Below are 14,174 nucleotides of genomic sequence, written 5' to 3'. Positions count from 1 at the left end.
GACAGTGCCCATTTCTAGTAAATTGAAGTTTGAGCTTTGTATTTGTCTTGTGCGTTGACATATGGATTCCATTTTACGAGCATATTCTTTCTTGAGTTCTTTTGTTCTTTGCAAGTTTCTCTTTTTTTTGTGTGCGCGCGCAGTCTATTAGGGCAGTTTCTCATGCTTTCTTTGCTGCTGAAACCAGCCTTCCATCTCTGATAGGGTGGTAGATAACCTGATCTAACATGTATTACAGCAAGCAAATAAATTCACAAATCTGAAATAGAACTTTACCATAAAAAACTTGGAAAGTTGATAGCCAATTGGCCGCAAAACTAGAGCTCCTTCTAGTATTTCTTTAAACTGTATTGCTATGATTCTATAGTACATTGAGATTTAGATTGATCTCTCTACAAATTCCATTGCTTTGGGTTGTTACCAAAATGAGCAGCAGCATTATGAACCATTCAGCCCCTTGATTCTAACACAATTTGAGTACAAATTGAATTGGGAACACTTGCATGCCGGTCAACTTCAATGTGGATACAATCTCTATCATGTTTGTAATGGCCTCAATTCCAGCAGTTGCTTTGATCTTGTCCTTTTGTTTAATGGGCACATTCCTAGAGGTGGCTGACAAACCCTAATTTCTGCTGTAAATTAGGCCTCTGACAATGTAAACAGTGCTGTCCACCTTCAAATAGGTGAGAAAAATTGAGAATAGGTGAGACTTGATAGCATACTTCTCGAGACAGCTAATAAACCCTAATCACAGCAATAATTAGGTCTTAATTCTGCTAAACAGTGTTGAATATCTTTAGATTTGTTGAGATGAGGGAGAAGCATAGTAGAGTAGAGAGAAACCTTCAATTTGGTGCCAAAAAAGTGCTGTGACAGCAATCCCCTCTTGTTTTAGAAAGAGAATATCAGGTTACCTGCTGGTTTTTAGGGTTTTGCTTGGTCTTTGAAACCCTAACTTCTGCACCAGCAACTGTCAATGACCTCTTTTTCGGGTTTCTTGTTGTTTACAGCCCCAAATTGGCTCGAGATCAGGTTGCCTTGTTGTCTTGAAGATTTAGCACTTGTCTTCCTACTCATAACTAAGTTCTCCATCCTTAGATCTGTCCCAAACAGTTGAGCGAGAAAAAGAGCCCAACTTGGAAGATAAACACTTGCATGCAGCCCAAAATTGACCCACAATTGACATTTGGAAAATTTTCATTTTCACTAGGGACATGCAAAAACAAGCTACCCATTCAAATAACCTTAAAGGATGCCCAATCTCAATTTTAAATTCTAACCTCTTTGAATTTGAAAGTGTTGAATCTTTTCACAAATCTTAGTTTAGGACATTAAATTATTTAAATCTCTAACCCCCATGACACCAAAAGTCATTTCCAAGGAAAAATTCAATGTCCTTGACTATTGGTTCAGGCACCCCATTGGCATTGACACCTACGAGAGGATCAGCCTATCTTCTCCCTCAGCTTTTCTAGGACTAGAACCCTTTGTTCAATTATGTTGTGATAAGCTCCTAGGATATATAATGCCAACAGTCTTTTATTGCAAACTCCCATAGAAAATATTGAAATAGCTTCTCCAAAGAGTTCCAAGTAGTCTTGCTAAACACAAAGATGGCACCAACAAAAATCACTGCTTTTCACCAGCATGGTGTCGTAGAACACAAGGTCTATATGTAGCATTTATTGAACCATGTGAGCTGAAACGTAGCATTTAAGTGGATAAGTCAAAAGCCAGATGCTTGCAGAGATGACCTTCATGGAAGATGATCCTGGAATGCAAGCAGCCCCTAAGAGGCTTCTTTTATGTCCCTTGTGAAGCATCAGGGGCTGTTGACATGACTGATTGACTGCCGTGTCCCACTTGGCTTCTCTGGTCGTAAATCTTACTGCACACATGGTTTCACATGCAGATGCAGCTTCGTTGAAACTTTATCTATCCTCACCTTTCATTCATGCTGGGAAAGCCACACTAAACACCCTACCTCTGACTTTCATTTTTCTGTACTTGGCCATGGTTGATTAAGGTCTGCGCTTGGCTGTTACTTGTGTTAATTTTCAGTCGAAGATTGACTGAATTTTGTATATGCTCCACATAGAATTTAGAAACACGGAATGTCCATGTGCTGGGGGTAGTTTTTGTTCAAAGTTGACTCAGTCTGTAAATTGACATAAGCAGAAAAATGTTCATGACCATAACTCTGGCAGAAAATCTTTCAAGCCAGTGTCATCTGTATGCATTAGCAAGAACATACAAATTTTGCATTGCATTCCTTTTTGATGGCTTGTCATTCAACAAAAGACAGAATATGCCCCTCAACACGTATAAAATGTTCTATGATGGCAGATATCTAGTGGCATTAACACTTTTGTGGAACCTGAATAAGAAGGTCATCCTTGTGCCGCCAAAGCTTAGTGTATTGCGTTTGAACCAGTTTTTAAGATCGGGTGAGCTGCAGATGCTACTTGCTGATATGTAGTCAAATCCCTTTTTTGTCCTTGTTCACATGCTCCTGATATCTACATATGGTTCATGATTCTTTAAATGATTGAGGTGAGCAGGTGGTTTCCTTCTTGGACGCACAATAGCAGTACTTTTCACCATGACCCTTGCTACATCAATGGCTGCTAGGCAGGGTCCAGTTGCTATGGCAGCACAGCAGATATTAATGCAAATTTGGCTGGCGACATCTTTGTTATCAGATGCTTTGGCTCTAGCAGGGCAAGTAAGCTTCTCCACTTGTAGAAAGTATTATCATTTTGTTGATTGTGGTCCCAAGTTCTTCAATTTTGAAGCAGCCGATGATCTGTTGTTGCAAACATTGTAAGAGCCAAAGTGGCACAATCCTCTCATGGCATCCGGTTTCAAATTAGTACATGACTCCAAGCTTTTGGCAGGCACTTATGGCTACAGCTTTAGCTAAGGGGGATGTTGCGAAAGCAAGGAATGTTGCCTTTGGAGTTTTACAGGTGGCTGGTTTTTACATGATCTTGTCTGTACATCTCTGCTGTCTTGATATATGTTTGCTCCAATAATGGCTTTACTGTACTTTGATTCTAATGTGATCATCTTGAGGTATCCTCAACAAACAAGTTGTTCTTTGATGGGAAATGCTTAGAGCATAAGTGCATGCACGTCTGCATTCATTTGGCTCTGACCTTTCATAATCAGAACTTTTCAAGCATGTATTCATGTATTTAAATATGGGTCTTGTCTAGAGACATCTTGTGTAACTGCTAGCTGGGTCCATAACTTGTGGGATACCTCTGTCACAACTGGTTGTTCCACATGTTTCCCATCTTGATTTTCAGAATTTTGCTACTTGAATGAGTAAGAACAACACATAATAGTTTAAAATGTATAAGGATAAAAATAGTTTTCTATTGCATTTCGGGTCTATTTTGTCTACACATTAAGAAATCACATTTTCTCTCATTAAAGTCTATTTTTCTTAGGTGCTTCCATCTATGCCAGTAGTAGAATATGGTTACTTTATTATGAACTGGAAAGGTGAAATATTAGACTATGCACATTGGGAATATACTTTGTCATGCAGGATTTAAAAGTAGATTAACATGAATCACAATAAGCTGATTACTGTTTGCAAAACCTAGAAGATAAACATTAATCCAATGTAGAATTAGGTAGCACATCCATCTCAACGTTGGGGCCTCATGGCTGACCAATTGTTGAGGCCACTCCACTTCGCTGGAGTTGTCTTCCGAAGAAGCGGCATTGTTAGAGGTTAATTGGGTGCACACACACACACCACAGCACACAACCCCCCCAGTAAGAAAAACACACGTGCACACACAAAAAGAACCTCCAAAGGGGGGAAAGGGAAAGAGGAAGAAAAAGAACACATGGAGTCACTTACCTTGTGGAGCTTGTGCATGTTTGTGCAGCCTCATGCACACTTGTTTATATTGATCATGGGCGATTTCTTTGATTCACTTGGGCTTCTTGAAGTCTAAGGCTAGGACATGTGATAGGTTTTGTGACTTTTAAGCAAGATTTCTAACCACCATTGTCTTTTGCCTACTTCTCACTCACCATTCTTTGAGTTTCTAGTTTGCCATTTGGTTTGATAAAATCAAATAAAGCATGTCTTGCTCTTCATCCATGAGCTCTCCTTCTCCAAGTGCTTCTTCATTACCAAATAAACACTTCCGAAAAGGCTTTTTGAGGTAAAAATACAAAATAAGGCCAATATAGGACCGTAATGGTACATTTAAAAAAAATTCATTTTTGGTGGAAAAAGGTATGGCTAATTATACTAAGAAGAATTTTACAAAGTACATATGCTCAATAGTCTAGCTGGAGCTGTCTGAAAATCAGCAAATTATCTTATATAAAAGCCTCTTAAGGTGGTCTAGGAGGGACTAGGGAAGGAAGCTATGGGAGAGGAATGCGTTTTCCTATTTTCTCCTCTCTTGAAGGATTGCCCAACAATCACCTTGACAGCCATTGTTGAGCTAAAAAATGCATTACAAACAGATTAGCTCTTTATTTCAACCTCAAAACTCAATTTTACCAAACTTTAATTGAAAAGAAATGTGTTCCTAGAGTGTGTGTGTCTCCCATAAGCCAGACCCTAAATTGGGAGGATCTATTCATCTATAAATAGACCAGCTGCCCACCACTCAACCCATCCTCATTTTGCACATTGTTGGCACCTTGTCTCATAAGCCAAACCCTAATTTTAGAGGATCTAGTGTCCACTCATCTATAAATAGACTGCCCACCACTTCCTTGTTTTGGAGATTGTTGGCACCCTAACTCTGCTGTCCACACCTCTTCTTCCGGAGGATATCTTAGTTCGAGCTGTTGTTTGTCAGTTGTTGCCTTCATCCAGCCCTCCTACTGTTGTTGGTGACTGTTTCCAGCCCAACTACACTGTTAAACATCATCTATAGTATGTATTTTTGCTGCTGTCCATCACCTGCAGCTTGCATTTGACCATCAGCTGTTGTTACTTGCTGCTGACATTGTCAAGAGACTTAGCATGTACGGCTAAGAGTGGGTCTTAGGAAAGAAGAGTTCGTAGCATAGAGATATGGATTTCTGTGCAAGAAGATTAAAAAAAGACGAAAGGTATGTAGATCCAGACACATGAATTAGATATGCTGAAAACCTAACCATAGATGCCATAAGAGCTTGCTTCCAAACCAAGTATAGCGTATATTTCTACATAAATATCAACTTCTGAGTCTATTGCTAAGCTTAAATCCAGCTATGATCAGCAGGCCTTCATGCATATACTTCACCATACAAAAGTCTAGACAATAAACTTTGTTTTTGTAGATCCAAAATAGTCTCATTCATGCATAAGAACAGCCCAGACTTATTCAGCCCGTATATACATAATAAACCCTACATTGGATCGCCAAAGATCCCTCCTTTCAACCTATGAGAATAGTCCACTATACCTCTTGTTTCAGGACAGACAAGTGCATGGAGTAAGGAAAAGATCTATGTCAACTATGCGGTGCCTGAAAATCCCTGTTTGCATTAGTTTAGAATAGAGTATTTCAGCACACATCAGTCCAAAAGGAACTCTTTTTCAGCCCTAAATCATCTCTTCTTGTTTGGCCTTTGTGCAAGCCGAGTTTGCCTTGCATAATCCCCTTGTTTCCCTATTTGTTGTGCCCCCTTCAAGCAGGCATTTTACCATAGTTCAGAGCAGCCTTCCATGGCGCAATTTGCGCTGATTTCCTGTTCTAGATTCACACCAGTTCAGCCCCCATAAAGCTCTCTCTAAGTAATACTTCACACTAGTTCAGCCCCCATACAGCTCTCTCTAAGGCATACTTTACTTGTTCAAACTTATTCTCAACCTAACGTCTATATGCAAGTAAGTTCACACTTCGGTTTTAAGCTTTCCGAGTCTTCATGCAAGAGAGTATAGTATATGTGTAAACACTCCAAAGTCCTGTCCTGAATAATGGTTGTTGTCATTGATCCCTTGCATGGTTACTTCAATCAATATATACTTCATAATTTTATCGTCTACCCTCAAAGGCACACGACATCCAACCCCTTTTAAACTTGCACATCCTTTGGCATGTGCCATCTCTTTTAATCTTCAACATATTCAAGCTCTTTATCTTCATTGTCTTCTTCATCTTCCAAGTTGTCATGAGCATGCTCATTGTCTTGCTTTTCTTCTTCATAGCCACTGGCAGCTCTTCTTTTGAACATCTTAATCCTTTTTCCTACTATAGGATCAAGGTCACATAGAGAATGGGTAGTATTATCATGAAATGCTTCACAATGTATGGGCCAAATCATCTCTTTGAAACTTCTTGAGAGTGCTATGCTGATTGTCGAGATTGTTATCATATACTAGCACTCAATCACCTGCTTCCACTGGTTTTGGACGATGCCTATGCTTCTTGTCAAGCCAGTGTTTGTTCTTTAACCTTGCTTCTCTCAAACGCATCATTGCAATCTCAATATCTTTAGGTTTTCTCTGTAGCTGCTGAATATGTAGAGCAAGAAGGTCTTCCTTGCTCATACCTTTCTCCCAAGGTAGCATATTCCAAGTAGTAGCACCATCTTCAATAGGCATGATAGGCTTTTGATGACACATCAATTGAGCAAACATGTATCTAGTGGTCGTACTATGTATACTAAGATCAGCTCATAAAGCATAAGGAGTCTAGACCACTCTCGAATCTTTCCCTTGCATGCTTTAGCTAAAGCCTTAATGATATGCAGGTGTCCTCTTTCACTTTTCCCATATTTGCCACTCTCGAATCTTTTCAGTGCATGCTTAGCTAAAGTCTTAATGATAGATGAGTGTCCTCTTTCACTTTTCCCATTTCCTTTTGGATTATAAGCTGTAGTGAGAGCAAGCTTGATCCCCATCCTTGAGAAGAACGCTTTTGCCTTAGCGGCATCCAACCTTCCTCTATTTGCAATCATTTTCCCAACAGGTCTATAGTGACATATTATGTCTTCTAAAAGAAATTTGCAAATAGTACTAGTAGTCTTCATTTTTAAAGCTCGACCTTCCACCTGGTTTGTGAGATCTTCTTTTGTAAGTGTAATATATCTCATCTTCCATAGATTCACATGCATGGTTACTAAGTCAACGACCCACTTATAGTGCATAGCTAGTGGATAGGTTGGATGTAGACCATCACAATGTTGTATAGAAGAGTACATTCGACAGGTAGTGCAAGTCTTAAAAAATTTCAAGACAACTCTGTACATGCCCTTCCACTAGTATTTTTTTCAATCTATGTGAATGTGGCCCTAACCCCTTGATAACTAGCCAATAAACTCTCATGAAACTCTTTCATAATATGCTGTTTAGTGTCTTTATCCCATACTACTCACAATGGAATCCCATTCCTCTACTTTGGATGTTTCCATAAAAACCCATTCTTCAAGGAATAGCCATATGCTTCCCTTGGGATCCTCTTGAGCTCTTACTCCAACCACTATTCTTGCCTTGTCAAAGTAATAGCCATTTACCCGTATACATCTCTTTTGAAAAAGACTCAACTGAGGAAACATAGCATACATGAGCAAGTGTTGCTCCTGCACTTTCAACTTCACCATTTGAAACCGTATCTTCCTCATTCTCATATCGAGCTCTTGATAGCATATGAGCAATTGGATTATATTTACTTGCAATATGTCAAAGCTTTTGATTCAAGGACTTGATGTAAGCAATCCATTGAAGCATAGCAATGAGTGGAGCAACTAGTAATTATGCCAAGAAGTGGCAAGAAATTTGCCTCAACAAGAACTGAAGCTCTAGTAAAATATTCTTTCTGCACTTCAATATAGTAACCCCAAACCTCACAGCATACCTATTTCCTTCCTCATCATGCAGTCCAATCACCCATCCTATCCATGTAGGGCTCGTATCTAATAGGTCTTCCACATTTATAATCGGCCTTTCTTAGTGTAGGCTATTTGCGTATTTCAGCTTTCTCATTGCTTTTACATGCATCTCATCTCATTGAAGCCATTACTCTTTTCTTAACAACTGATATAGTGCATCTACAACATGAGCAAAGTGTGCAATCCATATGAGATAGAATACAAAGGCCCCTAAGAATCCGTGTGATGTACGAGCTTCATTCATTCTTCCAATTGCATCCACCTTAGTTGGACATGGCCATCTTCCATTTGGTTTGCACATGTGGCTCACAATCAAGTCTTGTCTCAACCCAAAAACTGATTTTTGTCATGAAAGAGTAAGATTCACCTCTTCCAATTTGTTTAAGATTTTTTCACAGTTGGCTATGTGATTTGTAACAAACTTTTTGTATTCCTTTTTATCCATTGATTCATCTTTTACCTCTTCTTGTACCATTTTATTGGTACATTATTAAGAAAAGGTATTGTGATCTGTGGCATATAGGCTCTTCCTCAGACCGTTCTCGGACAGTACTCCAGATGCCTAAGCCTTATACCTCGTCCATGATTTGAGAGGGGGTGTCAGAGTTTTATTCATTCCGTGGACAGGCATTGGCAGGCTAATGTTGTACAGTTAGCACTCTCGGGCACAATTATGCATTTCCTATTTATCAGGTCGGATAGCTCAATGCAGTCTACAGCCTATTTCCAGCTTCATCGGGCAGTTGAGCAGGTTCTGCAGGTTGTGTAGGTTGCCATGTAGTAGCTAGCAGTTTTGTGCAGTGTTTTTTATTATTTTATTCATAGATTATTTTGTGCTTTTTCTTCACACATATTTATAGGCAGTTTGCTTTGATCATTCCACTTATCAGTTTTCAGGCAGAGAGAGAGATTGGCTTGCTGAGATACTTTGACAACTCATGTATACATTTGCCTTCTTCGTTTCTGTTGTGTTCATTTTCTTTTAGTATTGTCCATACACTTCGCTGCACTTTGACACTCATCCTGTACATCCCCATAGTGATTTTGGTTTTGACATTCGGACATGTAGCGTATAAATCCCTCGGTGCATTATTGGCAGCTAGCATCCTTCATCCACAATCCATATCAACTAGCCATCTCTCACTGTGACAAATACCTCTTGTCATCCACATTTATCTTAGACCCATAATGGATCAGTGCTATACATGGCTCCTCAAGATGTCCAATTTTAATAAGAGTTTTTGTCATAATTTTGGCCCAATGATTTTCTTTGTATAATGACTTCTTGAAATAACCCCTAGTGCTTCTCCTTCCATGAAGTGAATCTACTTTACCCCTTAGGAAGTATGATTGTATACGTTTACCTTTAACATCTTCTTCTTCTTGCTCTTGTATCCAATGAGAATTCTGAAATACCCTATGTGCCCAAAAACAATTCATCTTCTTCACCCTACAAGGTGGCATCGACTGATTGACCCACAATTTGGTGCTTTCTCTTGATAATATCAATGATTTCATTATGGAATTCTTTCTCTGAAATTCCCAGCAATTTTGGCTCAGAGGGTCAGAGCGGAAAGTGGTCGAGTGACGGAAGCTTTTGATTTATCCAATTTGCTAGATTCTAACTGTCTGATTGTACTTTATAAGTTGTATGCTTGGATTTAGCTTTACTTTGACCTTGCTTTTTCCCTTTTGCTGTATTTTCCATGGTTACATCAGGTGAAGAATCTACAAGAGGCATACACTGTTTCGAATTAAGCTTTACAACTCCTTTAGCTGTCCTCTTTGATGTCCCTTCATTACCATTGTCATGTTTCTATTTTTCTTCTATAAAAACTTCAGCACTTTGGGTTTTGGAAATATTTGCATGTACCAATTTTTTTTTTCTGAAGGGTCTTTCTAGCCTATCATTCTTCTAATGCAATTACTTGCATCATTCAATTTGGACCTTGTAATCTTTTCTTTTTCAATTGTCTGTATTGTATAGGACCAAAGCTCATTTTTTAAACCACCAACCATGCATTCTCTTTCTATATTCTTTTTTATGACATTTTTAGATTGTAACCCATAGGCCGTAGCTTCAATTGCTACAAAAGTATGCCAGACAGACGTATCCTCTGCAAGCTTTCTCGTACCACCCTTTCCAAAGTTTGTGCCAAGGGGCAACCTTGTTTCATGCAAACGAATCTTCCCATCTTTGAAGAAAATCAAATCTTTGCTTAGAGCATCCTTGTAAGTGTCACAATCTTTTCATACATGCTCTACACTATCACATCAGCAATACAAATCCTTCATGATTTGGAGGCTTAGATCTAGAAAATATTGTAGAATGGCTTTTATATTTCAGCTTTGCAAATTTTAATAGCAAATCTTGCATCATTTTCACTAACTTCTTCATCATATCATCTTTCAAAGTAGGAATTGCAATTACAATTGGATTTTTTGCTTTCTTGCTTTTTCTTCTACGCAATTGGAGTGGCTCTTGCAATGGCCAATTTATCTCTACGCCTCTGTCTTTTCACTAGCTTTTACATGGCTTCCTATACATCTTTCGAGTTTGTATTTACCCCTTGCTTTGCATCATCTTCTTCTAAAAGCTTTTCAAGATTGGGTTGTTGTGAAGAGTTTGTAGCTTGAAGAAATAGCTCAACTTTCTCCATTTTTGGTGTCAATTGCTCATACATGCACTCAAACTCTCACAACAATTTTATTGCTCCTAACCCCTTGTTGGGCTTAGAAACCCACTCCAAGAAGGTTCTTGTCATTACCCATTGAGTATCCTCCATTAAATACTCATCCTTGAGCGCTTCTTCAAGACTACAACCCGAACAAAGTATTGGCTCCTTTGGTTTGCAAGAACCCCAACAAATTCAAACTTCTTTGAATAGAGTTGCAAGTACTTAGATACATTCCAGCCTTTAAACCACTTTAGTTTCAGTCACAACTGAATCAAGTGTATTTCTAACAACCTCTTCATGCCATATATGTGCATGTTTCGTTGCAAATCTGCCTGTTGTACAAATCCTGCATCTACTGCATCCTCCATGCTGTAGAATTCTTCCTTTGGCCTTTTACGTTTACCAAAGATGTTGAGAGACTTCGCATGCATGGCCAGAAGGCACCAGGTCTTAGGAAAGAAGAGTTCATAACATGGAGATATGGATTTCAATGGAAGAAGATAAGAAAAAAAGAGAGAAGCTATGTAAGTCCAAATGTAGGGAATCGGACATACTCAAAAACCATAGATGCCATATATTCCATAAGAGCTTGCTTCCAAACCAAGTATAGCGTATATGTCTGTATAAACATCAATTTCTGAGTCTATTGCGCAGCTTAAATCCAACTATGATCAGCCCGCCCCTCATGCATATACTTCACCATACAAAAGTTTGGACAACAAACATTCTTTTTGTAGACCCAAAACAATTCTGTTCATGCATAAGAACAGCCCAGACTTATTCAGCCTATATGTACATAATAAACCCTACACTAGATCGCTGAAGATCCCTGCTTTTAGCCTTAAACATCAGTTTTGCAATGCATGAAAGCAATGATACCAAAAAACATTAAAATAGTCCACTATAGCTCTTGTTTCAGGACAGCCTAGTGCATAGAGTAAGGAAAGGATTTATGTCAACAGTGGGCTGCTTGAAAATCCCTGTTTACATTAGTTTAGAATAGAGTATTTTAGCATACATCAGTCCAAAAAGCACTTTTGTTCAGCCTGAAGCATCTCTTCTTGTTTGGCCTTTGTGCAAGCTGAGTTTGACCCTGAATAATCCCCTTGTTTCCTTCTCTGTTGTGCCCTATTCAAGCATACTTTTTACCACAGCTCAGCGTAGCCTTCCATAGGTGTAATTATAGATCTGTGTTTGTTGCTGTTGTACACTTGTGGAGGCTGTTTACTGCATTTGGGATTCCTACAGATGTTGATACACTCTCCATCTCACACTCTTTGCCTTGGTCCCAAAATCACGGCAGTTCGAGGTTTTGTATTCATCTTGCATAGTGTGCTTACTGCACGAGCGTTGTATTTATTCATTATTCTTCATTCATGTTCTGCCCTCATTGTCTCAAAGTTACCCTAACTTCTTTTATCAACCTATGCTTTGTTGTGCGATCTCTTTACATGGTATCAAAGCTAGGTACTCTTTGAAGAAACCTAGGTCCTATTAGAAAGCTTATCATTAGAAATGTGAACTATTAGAGGGAAGATGAGTTTGAAGATTTCCACACCACTTCAGTCTCTAGTAGGTTCTATATTAAGATACAAGTAGGAATCGGCTTCATAGCTTGACTAGTGGGGTTTCAACACTGGTAGAGAAACTTTTGACTATTACGGAGTCTATAGACCCTTTGTGGTTTCATAGGCGAAGTATGGCTTGATTCTCATGTATCGATCCCACCAAGCCATTGAAGGTAAATGTGATCTTTTTCCTTTAGATGTTGCTCATAAATCTGAAGATGTTATAGAATTTTCGGAGTCTCTAGTAGAGATGGGCCTCCTATTGGAGAAAGAGATTTGGAGTATATTCCGTTATGCCCATCTAATACATTCACTCTGATGTAAGGTACACAAGTTTCTACTTTTGGTTTTTCTTATGCTTCTATATCTATGCAAGATTCTTGAATAGGTTATGAGAAAGATATATTTTAGTTTGTTGACTATGGAATAAATCTAGAAGAGGAATGATATTTGTATGTTAACTCATGCAGAGGTGGATATGGGAAAACAATTTGGTACTTGTTCTTCCAGCTTCTCAAAATCAATTTAATGCATTCACTTTCTCTACATATCCACCACAATTTCAAATCCTTTTCATTCTACACTTTTTTTCCGCTGCATCCACATTTAGCTTTACATCATTTTGCACATCACCATTCACCATTCCACCTGTATAACAACACACCACACTGTGGGAGATCTTCAAATATAGATACATCTTATTCCTTAAGGTCCTTTGCTTTTACATATCCAAGTAGTGGAGGTACATTGGTTGTGAGGGTTTATCCGCCAACCCAACCATCTATGGGGATCTATGTGCATGGATATCCCACCCACGCCTCTTAAGCCCCATCATATCTTTTAAGTGGTCACACTGTTTGTCAACGTGACAATACCTAGGAGACCTTTCTATACCTTTTTGGCAAGTGAACCATCCACAAGTCAATCACCTCCTTTGGAACATATCTCTAGCGTTACCATGCCAAGCATTTCAATACCTCATATAGCACCTAGCTACTCTCTCCTTTCTATCCTATGCTACTCATCTCTTTCCCTTCTTATTAAGCCATCCATCCATTTGCATCAACTAAGCATGTGTTTACAGATAAGTCTCATTTCAATGAGTCAAACTTTACCACTTCATCTAACTTGATGCGGTATGGCTTAGAATCCCAAGGCTTATGGAAACTTGTTTAGGGCTAGGAACCCCAACGTGATTCACATTGATTCTCATATGAGATAGTTTGCTCTTAGAAGAGTAGAAATGCCATTGCCATCGTCAACTTGATGTAGGGTCTTAGGTGTGGAATTCACTCTCAATTCCAACACTTTGACATTGCCTCTCATGGTTGGGCATATCTATTCCATGGCTACATAGCTCACGATTATATTGGTCATATCAACCTTAATTATGAGCTCGAAGAGTTCAAAATCATTGAGAGGAATGATTAGACTGTCAAGTTGGCTTAGTACCGGCAATTGCTCACATAATTCACCACCATTGGCTTATCCAAGTTAGCTAATAATCAAGTCACTTTGTTTATGAACAAGTTGCCACAAAGATACTTCAACTTTTATCTAGCAAGTCATCTCACAGCCCAAGTTACCCACCTTCTATTAGTTTGAGTGTTAGCTATTGTGTTACACTAGACTATTCCATCAATTTCATCATAAATCCAATATTCAAAGGGAGCATTGACTTTCTAGAAGGTGAAGCAAGGTGGTGGAAAGAACAACACAAATACTAAGTCGGGTAGTGAGGACTAAAGTACATTTCCTCCAAGGATTAAAAGTGGGTTGGCAAAATGTCCCCAAAAATTGTAAGTGTTGTTAGAATTGCCAACAGATTTGCCATTTTAACAACCAGTGTCACTCAAAGGGCAAGGGTAGTCGACCCAAGACTAGATCCTCTTTTCCACCTAGGAACTTGAGTACATAAGGCGAGGGTACTTCCATCCCACCTTCGCATTTGAGAGGGATCATTCTCCATCCGAGTAGGGTAGACTCACTAGTCACATGGTGGTTGGATTGTCTACCCTTGCTTTATTTAATTGGTCCACCAATGTCACTATTTTGGACTTTGATCCTT

At 39.0% G+C, this 14,174-nt stretch overlaps 1 protein-coding gene across 2 annotated transcripts in view; it reads left to right on the top strand.

Annotated features, from left to right (window-relative positions):
* LOC148015391 (protein DETOXIFICATION 44, chloroplastic-like) overlaps nucleotides 1–14,174 on the top strand; it is a 74,377-nt gene that overhangs the window by 43,803 nt on the left and 16,400 nt on the right. For both annotated transcript variants that reach the window (XM_087665797.1, XM_087665798.1), the window contains exons 7-9: nucleotides 2,350–2,450; nucleotides 2,565–2,728; nucleotides 2,901–2,972. In XM_087665797.1, coding sequence (XP_087521923.1) covers nucleotides 2,350–2,450; nucleotides 2,565–2,728; nucleotides 2,901–2,972 — 337 coding nt within the window. The remainder of the gene's footprint in view (nucleotides 1–2,349; nucleotides 2,451–2,564; nucleotides 2,729–2,900; nucleotides 2,973–14,174) is intronic.

This window comes from Lygodium microphyllum, chromosome 24 (assembly GCF_053477565.2).
Source record: "Lygodium microphyllum isolate KBCC chromosome 24, Lygodium_microphyllum_v1.1.10, whole genome shotgun sequence".
Taxonomy (NCBI): Eukaryota; Viridiplantae; Streptophyta; class Polypodiopsida; order Schizaeales; family Lygodiaceae; genus Lygodium; species Lygodium microphyllum.
The sequence above is the reverse complement of the archived record's forward strand: the minus strand, read 5'-3'. Positions and strand labels throughout refer to the sequence as shown.